Source organism: Leuciscus leuciscus (genome assembly GCF_965113295.1).
Source record: "Leuciscus leuciscus genome assembly, chromosome: 11".
Lineage (NCBI taxonomy): Eukaryota > Metazoa > Chordata > Actinopteri > Cypriniformes > Leuciscidae > Leuciscus > Leuciscus leuciscus.
The window spans coordinates 22,499,805-22,515,140 of record NC_138735.1 but is presented as its reverse complement, the minus strand read 5'-3'; the positions used below and the strand labels follow the sequence as shown (position 1 = coordinate 22,515,140).

The 15,336-nt window shown below is 41.1% G+C and overlaps 1 protein-coding gene across 3 annotated transcripts; it reads left to right on the top strand.

Moving 5' to 3' along the window:
• The first annotated feature begins 639 nt into the window (after positions 1-639).
• ptchd1 (patched domain containing 1) lies at positions 640-12,536 on the top strand. Of its 3 annotated transcripts, XM_082183335.1 has the most exons (5): positions 640-1,184; positions 1,848-2,325; positions 4,422-4,679; positions 4,848-5,085; positions 8,091-12,536. In XM_082183335.1, the coding sequence occupies exons 2-5, from the start codon at positions 1,978-1,980 to the stop codon at positions 9,740-9,742; spliced, it is 2,496 nt and encodes an 831-aa protein (XP_082039461.1). In that variant the 5' UTR covers positions 640-1,184; positions 1,848-1,977; the 3' UTR covers positions 9,743-12,536. The 3 variants fall into 3 exon arrangements, with proteins under 3 accessions (XP_082039461.1, XP_082039460.1, XP_082039459.1); XM_082183334.1 differs by having other exon boundaries at positions 1,851-2,325; positions 4,422-5,085; XM_082183333.1 differs by having other exon boundaries at positions 4,422-5,085.
• Positions 12,537-15,336: the final 2,800 nt, after the last annotated feature.

Genomic DNA, 15,336 nt, shown 5'->3' with positions numbered 1-15,336 from the left:
CTGAATCAAGCCTATGACTGGCTTTCATTTATGAGCACTTTTTTTCTCCTCTGTATGCAAATATTGGTACAAAGTCTGTTGCATCTGTAATACTTTTCTGGGTGTTGACAAAAAGTATAGAGGGGAAATGCTAAATGTTTTTACTTATGGCAAACTGTTTTCGCATGGTATAAAGATGTGTTATGTCTTTCACACACTCTTAAAAATAAATGGAACCTTTGTATTGCACAAATGATTATTTTAGCTTTTCTAAATTGTTCTTTGCACTTAAGAACTTTTCACTGAAAGATTCTTTGGGGAAGCCAAAATGGTTCTTCTGTTGCATCGCTGTGAAAAGCCTCTTTTAGAAACCTTTATTTTTAGAGTGTAAAGCGCTCATCAGATGATCAGTTAAAGTATGTGCGTACTGAGACAATAATTGTACGTGTAAATCAGTAGCCTATAGTAGTGGGGTAATTGCAAACCGTTTCTATAACAGGCTGTCACACAAAATACAATTCCGTCACATAATCGTTATCTCTATGCGTGTTGTATGGTCTAACGTTTACAGACCAATCAGAAAAGCTTTCCTTTCCACAAACGGCTTCCCGTGATTAAGTGTAATGGGGGTGGGGGCACCGGCGGCATTTACCGGTCGGCTCTTCGGGAAACTGGAACTTCTGAATCAGCTCCGTAACTGAGCATTTAAGTGCCGCATCTCGTTCGTTCGTGAATATTTTTTGTGCGGACCTGTCTTGTGTTCAGCGCAGTAACGAATGTCTTAAGTCGGTAAGGAAATGCACACAAGTGGCCGAGCTGGATCTGCGCGGAGCTCGCACGCATTCTGCGCCGCGGGTCGGTGGTGGAGATTCGTGTTTTCAGACTGGTAACAGCGGATAGCGGTTGTGCTGGGCGCGGTACGGGATTAATATGGATCAATGACACGCACCTCATAGATAATGGAATATACAAAACTGTATTTGCGCATTTGAAACTGTTTGTAAGTAGGCTGCATGACCAGTTCACTGTTATAGGTACCGTACAGGATTCATCCTTTCCAAGACGCCGTGGACATATTCAAAGAGAAAAGTGATTCGTTTCTATTAGTCTACGAGAATTGAGCATATCACCTCTGGCACTCGGATCAACGACGCAGTTATGGAAATTGGGTCTCTCAGATGGCATGAAACTGCAAGACGTGACTGGTAATAATTCAGAACCACATTTATTTCCCTGTCGAAAAAAAAAACAATTAAACCAGCCAGGTTTTGGCCACTTTTCAGCTCGCCAGGCTGGTTTAAGGGTTTTTCTTTTTTTCACTTGTCTAGGAATATAACCTGTCACTCCCTTAGAAAGTGACCACTACTGCCCATGAGTGCGAATTATGGGGTGGGGATGGAGACTGGATGTTGACCCCCAAGGCTTGAACCCCAAAGGACGTCAAAACAAATTAATTGAAGGGTCTTAAACTTACGTTATGTATATATGTTTCACTACTCGATCGCTGTGGGATGCTAAATCATAATAGTTCCATTATGTATCGTTTCGTTGTAGTTTTACATATCCCAAACCGTTTTAACGTTTTGTTTAAAATGTCTTTGAGGTAGGCTATAATTGAGCTACTGTACTGGCGGCGCAAAAGACCATTTGGGTTGCGTGAGACGAACCTCAGCCGACTGCGCCCCAAAATGAACTGACAGAATACTGAAAGAAAAGTCGTCAGCTTTGAAAGTCACTGATTAGGCTAATTCGCACACTGATGTTGCCACATGCCTCTAGGCTACTAGGAGTTTCGAATGCATTTTGATTCTGAATTCTCTTTTTGAAGTAAATAACAAAGCAGTACTAACAAGATGTCTCTGACCCAGCAGGACCTGATGATATTCAACGCAACGCTTCATCATTTCAGTGATCCAGCTGCGTGGGTTGAACACTGATGCTCCGGATCTCTGATGCTGATGCTGGTTCATCGCCCTTGCGCTGTTGCTGCATTCTAGGATGTTGCGACAAGTGTTGCACGAAGGGCTTAGGACATCATTCCACAAACTGGGCCACTTTGTCGCCAATCACCCGGTGTTTTTCGCCTCCGCGCCCGTGCTGATCTCTATCCTGCTGGGCGCGAGCTTCAGCAGATACCGCATAGAGGAAAACGTGGAGTACCTGTTAGCCCCCAAACACAGCCTGGCGAAGATCGAGGGGAACTTGGTGGATAGTTTGTTCCCCGTGAACCGGTCCAAACACACGCTGTACTCGGACTTGCAAACACCCGGGAGATATGGCCGGGTCATCGTGACTTCGCGCAGGGGGAGCGTGTTGGACCCTCACCACGTCAACACAGTCCTGAAGGTGAGCAACAAATTTGCTTTGTTTCACACGTTTGAACGGCTACAGTTTTGTCAAAACTCCATGAATCAACATTTTGTTGATTTGGCTACTTTTTGGCACCTCCAACAACATTTTTCTTTGAAGCTTGTTAGTCTTTCTCATATTTCAGAGGTAAAATATGTAAAGGAAATCAAGTGGATACACTTAAAAAAAGGAATTATAATTCTGTCTTAATTTTTTAAGTAGGCTACAATCAACTTGGATGTTTAAGTCATTTTAACTTAAATTATATAAAAATTACTTAGAAAACAAAATCTTGTATATCTTATAAAAAAGCTGAAAATTGCTTGACTTATTTTGATGTGTCCCTTTTTTCAGGAATCAGTGGGAGAATAACTGACAAAAGTCTGCATTTCAAAATTGAACAAATCTGTAATTTTAACTCTTCTGTGGAACGGGTGCTATCATATTAACTGGATTTCAAATAAAAAATGTCTTCCCACAGCTCTCCAGCAGATATATATATATATAATATTAGAAATATTTAATGCAATGTGTCAGTCAGAGTTTTATTTTGTGGCCTACTTTTTCTTCCTGTAACACAGCTTCCCAATTCAGATCCCAAATTCAGTCCCCAACATGAAATATGATGCTAGCAACTTATGCTTATACTGTACTGGCAAGAGATCTTAACTTCAGGAAAAAACCAAGTGAGCACTTGACCTCTTTTTGTGAAATTTTGAAATTGTGGCTTTATATAAAGTGACATTTTGCTAGCATAGAGTCTTTATTATTTAATGCAAAGTAATCACTTCTTGTGCATTTAGGCTCATCCTTTCTAACTCAAAACATTAATTTCAATTTAAGCTAATTGAACTAAGCCTGAGCCGTGAGCAGCAACCACATCTTTAGAACGTTTTAAAATGCACACAGCATTGCATTTTCCAGAAATAAAACCTTCTTTATATTCTCCCTGCACACACACAACACAACAGGTCTCAGTATTACCTTGTTCACTGTATCATAGACCACAGTTGGTGAGCTCTCCTCTGCTGATCCACGATTTAAAAGAGTGTCAGTTGTGTATGTCAAGATCTGATCTGATTCTGAAAGAGGGAAAAATCATGGTTCAAAGGATTTGAGGTGATTATATTCTGTGCAATATATAGTTTTTTTTTTTTTTTTTTTCTGTTGATATGCATAAAGACTGTGGGCATGCAATGTCATGCTTTAGTCTCCAACTGAGGGTTAATTATCAAGCTTGAGCAATTAGAGGCCTGATCGGTGTGTGTCTGACATTTCTTTGCTGCTCGAGGAGGCCGGAGGATTGAAGGAGGTAGCCTCCCCCGGTGATCTGAGTCTGACACAGTCTAATCAGTCTGACATTAACAACGCAGATACCCTGACCTCAGAGGACAATAAATCCGCTTCTCACATGGATTCCTGTTGAAGAAAGTCTAAAAAGTTTTTCTTTTATGTTCTGTTTTTCTTGTTGGCACACTCTTCCTGCAGCAACATGCTTTTTTGTTGCCTGGCAACAAGATAGTAGCAACTGAATGCGATGAAATGTGACATAATCAAATACTTAAAGTTTACTCTTGAGTATTAAAGGTTTTATTTTTAATTTATTCCTAATGTGTGCATGAACATACACTGCCATTCAAAACTTTTTGTAAAAAAAAAAAAAGAAGAAAATAATACTTTTATTCAGCAAGGACACATTCATTTGATCAATGACAGTAAAGACTTTAACCTTGTTACAAAACAAATAATTTCAAATAAATGTTGTTCTTTTGAACTTTCTATTCATCAAAAATGCATCACGGTTTCCATAAAAATATTAAGCAGCACAACTGTTTTCAACGTTGATAATAATACATGTTTCTTGAGCACCAAATCAGCATATTATAAAGATTTTGAGGGACTATGTGACACTGAAGACTGGCGTAAAATTCAGCTTTGTCATCACAGTAATGAATTACATTTAACATTTGATCAAATAAATTCTGCCTTGTTGAGCATAGTAGACTTCTTACAAAAACATTAAAAAAAAAACTTTTATCTATTACCTGTCTGTATTAGTAAAACATTTTATCCTTCTCTTTTTCCACCTCAAGCTACACAACACAATCACTCAGATCCAGGTTCCTATGCTGGGATTCAACTACACTTTTGCCCACCTCTGCCTGCTGGATGATAGCAAGAGCTGCATCGTGGACGACATCCTGCGGGTTCTGGAAGAGATGAGATCGGCACGTGCATCCAACCATTCAGTAGCCCCTCTGCGTTATCCCATCACCAAACTCAAAGATGGGCGGGAGGCCTACATTGGGCACCAACTGGGCGGAGTCCTGGCAGGTGGAGGGAGAGACGGGGTGCGTTCTGCTCGAGCCCTTCAACTCACGTACTACCTGCAAGCGGCCAGCCCACTGAACGAAGTGGTGGCGGCCAGCTGGGAGCTGCTGTTCTGCAGGGAGCTGGAGAACTTTGGAGAGGCTCATCCGGAGCTTAGTCTAAACCCCTTTACCTCTTCTTCTCTTCAGAGGGACTTCCAAAGGACCAGTCGTGTATCAGAGCGCCCGCTGCTCTTTAGCCTGGCCGCGTGTCTCACTCTGGCCATGCTGTGCTGCTCAATGCGAGACTGTGTGCGTACGAAGCCCTGGCTGGGCCTTCTGGCTCTGGTGACCGTCAGCCTTGCTACACTCACCTCTGCGGGCATCTTCAACCTCACAGGAGGGAAATACAATTCAACATACCTGGGAATCCCTTTTGTCATGTTAGGTGAGATTATATTATTTCTCCCTGTTATGCAAATTTTTAAAGCTTTAAAATAAGTCTCTTACGCTCACCAAGGCTGCATTTATTTGATCAGGAATACATTAAAACAGCAATACTGTGAAATTGGATTACAATTTAAAATAACTGTTTTCTATTTTAATATATTTAAAATGTAATTTATTCCTGTGATTGCAAAGCTGAATTTTCTGTAGCCATCACTCCAGTATTCAGTGTCACATTATCCGTCAGAAAACATCCTAATTTGCTGATTTGGTGCTTAAGAAAAGTTTCTTCTTATTACTAATATTGAACACAGGTATGCTGTTTAATATTTCGGAGGAAACTTTTTTTTTTTTTTTTTTTTACAGGATTCCTTGATAAATAGAATGTTCAAAAGAGAAGCGTGTATTTGAAATAGATTTTGTAACAGTGTAAAAGTCTTTAATGTTCATCAATTTAAAGCATCCTCCAATATTTTTTAATGGTATATTAATCATCCCAGTGATGTGTGCTCTTTTCTCTTTAGTTGCTAGTCGTCTTTGCGGTTTGCATGTTCGCTCCGTTCTTTTGATCTTCCATTTACTTACTGTGACTGTCAGGTTAAACGAGTACACCTTCTGACTGACCGCAAAGCTCTGCACTGCTCTTTTGTCGAGGTGTATCATTAAAAATGAAACGCTCCACATCAAAGGAATTCCTAATAGAGCCCAACAGACAACCTTTAGAGGAATTCCAACCCCTTATTTTGTCTTCTGTCCATGAGCCATTCTGGGTGAATCAACTGTGTGCTTGTGGAACAGATTCACACAAGCAGATATCTTGCGATAATTACCAACACGCATACATGCATCCTGACAGATCACATCCATCTCGCTTGCTCTTGTTGGCCATCTCTTACACAGCAATTAGTGCCACATGTGGGAGGAGGCTTCTGTTGAGAAAATAACAGGCTGGGGCAAAAGACAGAGAAATGAAAAGAAAAAAATGGAAAAGAAAAACGAAGGCTTGGAAAAATAGACGAAGGCTGAGATGAGACTATGCGTTTGGATTGACCCTGTGCCACCCACTCCAAAAAATTAATAATGCATTTCTATCTCAAGACGACTGACATCTGTGTCCTTCTTATAACACTCAAACAGTTCAATCCTAACCTTGGCAATTGTGCCAATCCACGTCAGCAATCTCAGAATTCGCCCCGCTGGTTTCCAATTGCAGCCTGGGAGTGACAGCGTCTCCTTGCAGAGTTCTCCTGCAGAGCACTTTCTTAGTGTAAAAACAGAACTTGCTAGAGCCGCCCAGTGTCGCTGCATATAAATGTCATTCCAGGCTGCTCTTACTGGATTGAATAAGGTTCAAAGAAAAGCAGGGATATATGTAATAATTACATCGTAACGGATGTCTGACAAAACAATAGCCCTTATCTCTGTAAGCCACCGGCCTTTTATTTAAAACAAATTCCATTACAAGGATATTAGCTGTCAACTGGAATCATCTGACAGTCCTCTGATGATAATGGAAAGATGGAAGGAGGAGATATCATAGGCCATAATTGCTAAGATTGTCATGTTTATTAAGAGGAAAAGGGGGAGATGAGCGAAGATGTTCAGGAGATAAAGGACTTGCATATTGAGAATCAGTCTGTGTGTCACATTGGTATTTTTTATTTTCTTTTGAGATGAGTGGAAATGAAATTGTTGGTTCTTTTAGTATGGAGGAAACCGACTAAAAGAGAGAGAGAGAGAGATCGAAGGCAAAAGTGTTAGAAAACAGGAAAAACCAGCATGAGAATAGGAATTCATTCTCTCTTTCACTTTGTTTACTCTTACTGACAGATCTTGATTGTGTAGTTTAGCAACCATCTACACGTACGTATTAATTTAAGTTGAGATCTTTAGCTCTGCCGGAAATCAGTACACTAGAGTCCAATCGTAAAGGCCACGACCTCAAGTCAGCACTGTCTGGTGACTGCTAGATTTTGTGCCAGGCACACATCCCAGGTCTTTGTGAGAGAGGCAGTACTGGTAATATCTGACTGAGGGAACCTCCGTCATGAATGATGAGTCACTGATGCCGTGGCAAAACTGTAGGTGAGAGCCATCTGCTCACTCTGCCTGCACGAGCGAGTGATGTAGAAAGCTAAAAACACGGAAGCAAAAAACGTATAAAAAAATGTGAATGCTTGAGTTAAACGTGGAAATAAATGTTGTAGGAAATAAATAAATCATGATACAGACTTTATGTTCAATCGTAGGACCCTGGGTTCCTTTATGTCAATTTCTAAAAGTAGGCTGACCCAGTTTGTCTAATGTCTTGGGCTTCTGTGCTTCTATGAAGTCCCAAGGCTACAGGGGCTGTCAGCCTTCCTCACATCCGTAAGGCTTTCTCCTTACATCAGATCAATTTTGCATGGCATGTGGCTATCATGTGGGAGTGTGACTGAGATTTATTTAGCTACAAATTCATTAGCTGTGAAGATGGAGGAGGACAGAGTGGGCTATAGTTAGATCATGCTCTGTAAATAAAGGTGGTGATGGCCAAGAGGCTTCCTTCCCTCTGCTTTCAAGACTGGATCCTTTCTTTATTTTGATGGATTTTCCTTTAAATTTCACTAGTGGTGATGATGATGAGCAATAAATTAGAAATGGTGTTTTTCCTTTGGCTGAAAAGCCTATATATTAGATTGAATTGAATTTGATTTCATTGATGAATGTGCAAATGCTACACATGTATGCTAAACACTTTTTGACAGCAGTGCCAGAACAGAAGAAAGAGAGCATCTGTTTTTTTCTTAGATATCCATTGTTGCGATGCAGCTGCAGAGTGACTGTCTTGTCACCGTTTTGTTCAATTATTTACGTCTCCTCTTTTCCCAGCAGCCATTTATGTCACTTGAAAGAGCTGCCTGCTAAAATCATTCCAAGCGTCGCTTAGACCATTCCACTTCACGTTTTATATATAAAGGTTTATAAATCGCTGAAAGACATATTTTCTCTCTTCATCTCTTCCAGGTCATGGCTTGTTTGGCACATTTGAGATGCTGTCGTCTTGGCGACGGACACGCGAGGACCAGCATGTGAAGGAGCGGGTTGCTGCTGTATTCTCAGACTGTATGCTGCCCTTCACAGCTAGCACGGCCTTGCACGTGGTAACCTTCGGCATTGGGGCAAGTCCGTTCACAAACATTGAGGCCGTGCGTCTCTTCTGTCAGAACGCCTGTATCTCAGTTATCTTCAACTACCTCTACATCCTCACCTTCTATGGCTCCAACCTGGTGTTTGCCGGCTACCTGGAAAACAACTACCGTCACAGTCTATTCTGCAGGCGCGTACCGAAGCCTGAGTTGCTGCAGCAGAAGCCAGCATGGTACCGCTTCCTCATGTACACACATTACAATGAGGAGGCCACAGATGCAGGACCCCTGCGTGCTTACGAGAGTCACCTGCTGCTAGCCTTTATGAAACGGTACTACTGTGACTGGATCACCAACACCTATGTCAAACCATTTGTGGTTCTTTTCTACTTGGTCTATGTTTCCTTCGCCCTCATGGGCTACCTTCAGGTCAGTGAAGGGTCCGATCTTAGTAATGTGGTTGCCACAGAAACAAGCACTATAGCATACACCCGTGCCCAACAGCGGTATTTCAGCAGTTATAGCCCCGTGATTGGCTTCTACATCTATGAGTCCATTGAGTACTGGAACACCAGCGTGCAAGAGGATCTACTAGAGTACACCAAAGGTTTTGAACGCATTTCCTGGTTCGAGAGTTACCTAAACTACCTTCACGGGCTGAACATTACCACTAGCCTGTCACGCAGCAACTTCACAGAGCACCTGCGGTCTGGCTTTCTAAGCCAACCCTGCTATGTGCATTTCTCGGACGATATCATCTTTGCCAAACGTGCGGATGGGGAATTTGATGTGGTGGCCTCGCGTATGTTTCTCGTGGCCAAGACAACAGAAAACAAACGAGAAGAGATGTCAATCCTTCTGGACACACTAAGGAAGTTGTCGCTGACCTCCAGGGTGAAGTTCATCATCTTCAATCCATCCTTTGTGTATTTGGACCGCTATGCCTCATCGGTTGGAGCACCGCTGAAGAACTCTTGCATCGCTGCTCTCTTTCTGCTTTTCTTTTCCACCTTCTTGGCAGCTGACCCACTGGTGAACGCCTGGTTGACTGTGACGGTAGCATCTGTTGAGTTCGGGCTGGTGGGTTTCATGACTCTGTGGCGGGTAGAGTTGGATTGCGTCTCAGTGCTGTGTCTGATCTACGGGGTGAACTATGCTGTGGACTCCAGCGCTCCACTAGTATCTGCATTTGCTCTAGGCCGGGAATCCACTCGTACACGCTGGGTGAAACTGGCTCTGGAGCGACATGGAGTTCCTGCCCTTCAGAGCTACTTGTGTTATGGGGCAGCTCTGCTCCCTCTTGCGGCTGTGCCATCAAACCTTACCCGCACACTCTTCAGGTGCCTCTTTCTCACCGCCATCATCACCGCCTTCCACTGTTTGGCCATTGTCCCCGTCCTGCTCACCTTCCTTCCTCCCTCCAAGAAAAATCGACATGAGAGAAAGGATGCTGCGGAGAACAGTGAAGAAATTGAGTGCGTAGAGATGGGGGACAGCACACGTGTGGTTGATCAGATTACCACTGTCTGACCACATGCCCGAAAAAGAGAGGCAGGCTGGATGATGTACAAGAGAGAAGAAAAAAAAAACACCCCAAGGGGGTGACAGAGGGAGACCTGAGATATGAGAGTTAGCCTTTGTGCAGCTGGGCTTCCAGTTCCCATACTTAATTAAGCCAGAGGTGGCTTTTAAGTACTTTATGGGTGTACTTTAGCATAAACAAGTATGGCTTTTGTTTGATGGTTAAAACAGTAGATGAGTTTGAGGTTAAGCCGTTAGTGCTACAATATGTGTATCGTTTTCATGGTAAAAGCCCTAAGCAGGTTTGCTGCAGCTCAATGAGAGCGAGGAAGGCCAGATGAACCACACTGCTGCACAGTTGCAGATAATCACAGAGGGGGGCTCCTCTGGTCTGCAACATTACAGCAGCAGTAGAGCGGAAACAGTAACAAGCTATTGCTTTGACAAAGCATAGATAGAGACTTAGAATATTTCTGATGCCCCAAGAACCATAACAAGACTTTCAAGGGCACTAAGCTAAAGACCAAGCAGCCATATTCATATCTGCTGATAGCCATGACTTTAATGTGCCCCTTTGGTGAGACCATATTTTCGGGATATAGTGTTATTCAAAGCATTTGAAAATATCAGAAGGTTCGTAATATTTTCACCGTCTGACCATGGTGAAAGTCCCCTCCCCCACCATAACCAATGTCTCAGAGGCATTTAAGGCTGATCTTGTATAAAGGAATCTATAAGAGATAAGAAAAATGGGTGGGGAAAAAGGGAAGGACTGAAGGGGGATGTGCCGGAGAGATACACAGAAGCAAGACTCTGCTGACAGGTTGGTATGCAGTGCATTGCTTCCATGGTAACTCTGGGCACAGTTTAGTTGCATAGTGTCTGTATAATTCCCTACCCCCTAAGTTCAATAAGGGCAATGGTTACCAATTAAGTTGCACTGCAGTGGGAGTATAATCTATGAAGGATTTATCCCTGCTGCTCCTTGCTTATTTTGTTTGCCTCTAAAAATGCTGAAAATCACCTTGTCACAGACAACGCTCTTCATCAATATGCATGAGTCCCTTCATTTTCACCCTACTTTGCCCTCTGTGTATGAGAGGCTTCAAAAAAAGAGATATAGAGAGACCTGGGGCATAAAGAGAGCATAGGAAAGGAGCATCTGGCCAATCAAATCCACTTACTTTTCAAATTCCCCTTGGTCCCAAAAGCAACTGATGTCAAATCAATCATGAGGTAAAACAGCATCCCCTTTAGCTTTAGTGCAGCTGGGGGGCATATCGTTTTTTATTTTTTCGAGTCTCTCTTTCTCAAGCACCGACGTTGGCTATGACAATGACATTTATTATGTCTGTGGCAGAATAGAAAGGTTATGTTGCAGCTTGTGAAATGTTGCTGAATAGCATGCACCAGATAATCATATAAAGGACAAGAAAAGGGAAAAAAACAGTTAGACATGTACATGATTGGACACATTTGCACTCAAACTTAATGTGGCGGCTGTAAAAAAAAAAGTTTGGCCATTCCCTACCTACTTGACCACCGGTCCTCACCTACTCCATTCTCTTCCTAAGTAGTACTTCTGAATCGCTGCACAGCCCACAAGCATTTGGATGAGACATACACATATGGCTAATTTAATCTGCCCCTATATATTTTCAGTTCTAGAGCCTCTCACAGCGGATTTTACTGATCTCAGTGCAGTAGCCAGTATTCAATACTCTCTCAGACTAATCCAAGTATAGTGCTCTGAATGATTCTCTCAACAATTTAATTAAAGTGTTCTAAGATCTCCGAGTGATCTCAGACCAGCAACCCAACTGCAGCTTTCACTGATCTCAGCATGCTGTTGATCTCAGTGGAGCACTCAACTCTGACTGATCTCAGAACTGCACTGTAAATAAAACTTACTGGTCTCTGAAAAGCACTGAAATGCATCAAATACATTCTGTTTGTTCAGCACTTTTGTTGACAGGCCCTATACTGAATCTTTTTTTTTTTTTTTATCAGTACTTTTGTTTATCAAAACTGCATAAAATAATAAGGCTCGTTTTCAGAGAATAAACCTTGCATTCAGTTTATTTCTTTGACCAATAGTAGTTTTATCTTAATTATGTAGTGCAATTTTGGTTAAGAAAATTAAGACCCAATAACAAAATTAAGAAAAAAATGTGTGCAGTGTAATCATTTTCCATCTATCTATCTATCTATCTATCTATCTATCTATCTATCTATCTATCTATCTATCTATCAGCCTTCATTTTGTAGGATCAGCAGTGTGGTTTTATGTGAGTACAATGGTCCAGTTATGTATATGTACTTGAATGTACTTGAAAGCGTGTACCCTTTAAGAGAAATACCATGGACTTAAAATGATCTTCATTTTATAAATGAAGTTTAAAAGTTCATGATCATTACGATCTCTTATTTGCCTCCTCTGTCAGAATTGCTGGATATGAACATTCAATGCACAGTCCTTCACATACCTCTGCTTTACAGATCCACTCAGGCATACATCCTTTCATTTTGTTTGTACAACACCTCCATTATTTTACTCAGCCCAAATATGATTGCTCTGAAGCAGTATTGGCACAAGGCCCTTTGAAGATGTCAAAGCCAGTGGGAAGAATGAGGGGGGAAAGTATTTACTGTACACCCACACTGGCTTGCACACACATAAATACACACACAAATTTAGCCTAGAGTACATGCATTCTACCTGACTGATATGCCTCTGGAGATGATTGTTGTTTTTTTATGTTTCTATGAATTTCAGAAGAATAAAAATAAAAAGAGGTTGAAATGAAAAGTGAACGATGACGCATCATTTGTTTGTCTTATTCCTTATTAAACAGTAAATCGAATCAATTGTTCTGCTCTATTTTCAGTTTTGCAGCATGCTGCCATCTAGTGGCCACTTGTAGATATTGTTAACTGGTTGGAAAAAAAAAGGTGCATGAAAGACAATGCCATGTGAAACTTTTATATGAGGGTTAATAGAGTTACAGTATAACCAAAGGAATCCACAGACATAATTGGGAATGACTCACAGTGTGACATTACCTCTACAAATTGAAAGTGCTCAGATTCTCAGAGGACTTCTTTAGCATAGAGAGCTGTGAAAATTGCTACTCTGTCATTCCCACAAGTAAAGGGTTCATTACTACAGAAACAAGAGCCATATGAGCAGCAGTATGACTGTGTGAGTGTATGTGCAAAAAAGGCACAAGGGTAAGGGAGTTTTCCCTTCTTTGAGACAAATATTACACAAAGAGTGTTGCATTTCACATGACACCAATTCCTTCAGTCTAGCCCCACTGGCAGTCACGCAGATGCTGTGGCATTCCCAAACTTAAATCCTAGTTGGCTGTGGGTGGGATCCAATCAGTCCCACAGACACAGATCATGAGCAGAGATTACAGAAGAGGACACCATTCTGGAAGGGCGTGCCTCCTCACCAAAGTAACCTAATACTGTTTTGTGCAGGTCAGTTTGTCTCCATCACAATACCATTCTCATGTAATGCAACCACTGCTTACAAAATGCATCAAGATAAGAGAAACATCCACAGTATATTCTCATAGCGTGGTATATTTAAAAAAAGTGGTTATATGCAAAATTAACTCAACCATTTATTTTTCAAAAGAAAGCTATAAAAAAGCGAGAACAGACAGGTAGGTATGAGACAATAGAGCTGCATCACTACTCTTTATGTTTCTGCATTTTCTCAGGCGTGATCCGTACCGTAACCATGGAAACGTGGTCTGCTGAAAAGCTTAACTCCATCAGGAGGAAGTCATAAAAAGGAAGGCATTATTCAATACGCACACTTCGTGTTGATGATACATTCCACTTCCTACATACTTGTTATTAATTTATTATATTTAAACCAAGAAATTTTGAAAAGAAGTGTAATGTTAAATATTCAAGATTCATTGTTTCCAGGCAATTTTGTTATTGTTAACTAAAGCTATTGTTCTTATTAACTGTTATTAAGCGAAATTCAAAATAAAAAAATTATAATGAAAACCTGTACAATTACTCAAATTAAAACTGAAATAAAAATAAATGAAAGCTAACTAGAACAATTACATAAAACCATACTGCAAACAAATAAAAAACCCAGAAAGAAATTAGCAATGTAAAAGAGAATCAATCAATAAAAATAAACTTAATAGTGTAAACTTATTACACAACTAACAATGCTAAGCTTATTGCAAAACTTGACAAAAGAAAGAGGTAAAAAGAGATAAAGGGGCCCCAGGGATCCACACCCTGTGAAATTGAAAAGGTGATCCGCTGTAAGTGTGAGGGCTATTTTCACACGTTTCTTTGTTTGTCTGTCTGTGTGTGTGTGTGTGTGTGTGTGTGTGTGTGTGTGTGTGTGTGTGTGTGTGTGTGTGTGTGTGTGTGTGTGTGTGTGTGTGTGTGTGTGTGTGTGTGCTACTACACAGTGGAGAGTTGAGGGGGAGAGAGAAATAGATGTTAAACCGTTCTGTGCTCCTCTGTACTTCATTTGTCTCTGTCACTTTCACCCACAAAGACATAAACACCATTGTTTCCTACATTTTCAAGGTCCGTTTTTTCAACCAACCCACATCACATTCTATTCACGTGAAAATGTCATATTTATCTAAAGAGTAGTTCATGCAAAATGAAAGTTCTGTAATAATTTACTCAACCTCATTTTCATGCATTAAGTTGTGTGATGCCATACAACATCAGAAAGATCAGGCCCTTCCTAACTGAGCGTGCAATACAACTTTTCATCCAGGCCCCTTGTAATTTAGGCTGGACTACAGCAATGCTCTTCTGGCTGGACTTCCAACATGTGCAATCAAATCATGATCCGCAATGCAGTGACTCAAATGGTCTTCAAGGAACCCAAGAGAGCCCACGTCACACGGCTGTTTATCTCTCTGCACTGGCTTCCGGTTGTGTCTCGCATCAGTTTCGAGACATTGGTGTTTGCCTACAGGACAACAATGGGCTCTGCACCCTCCTACCTCCACTCTCTCTTAAAAATGTGCCCTCAAGGAGCCTCCGGTCTGTAAGTCTTGTGGTACCATCACAGAGAGGCACATAGTCTCAAGGATGTTTTCATTCACTGTTCCTTGCTGGTGAAATTACCTTCCCAACCCTATCCAGACAGCCAAATCCCTGACAATTTTCACATCTCTTCCGTGAGCACTTAACTTCATCCTGCTGGGGGGAAAAAAATTCCTCATTCCTCACCTGTGCTCTCACAATTCTTAATCCCTACCTATTTTAATTTATACTATTCTGAGCGATGTCTGAAACTTTGTATTATTAGCACTTCTTGTGTTTATTGCATCTTTAGATGAATCACTTGTATTCCTCAATTGTAAGTCGCTTTGGATAAAAGCGTCTGCTAAATGAATAAATGTAAAGGTCAATAAAATAACTATATACAAATACAATAATTATAAGGAATATACCAATATTCCTTGGTCTCATTAGCTACATTGCAACCAAATAATCTAGTAATCAGATTGATGCCTCAATCGGACTGAAAAGCCTTCACGTAACCACTCAGTCGATACAATGGAGCAAACGCATTTGTGAATCTAATTGCAAAGTTT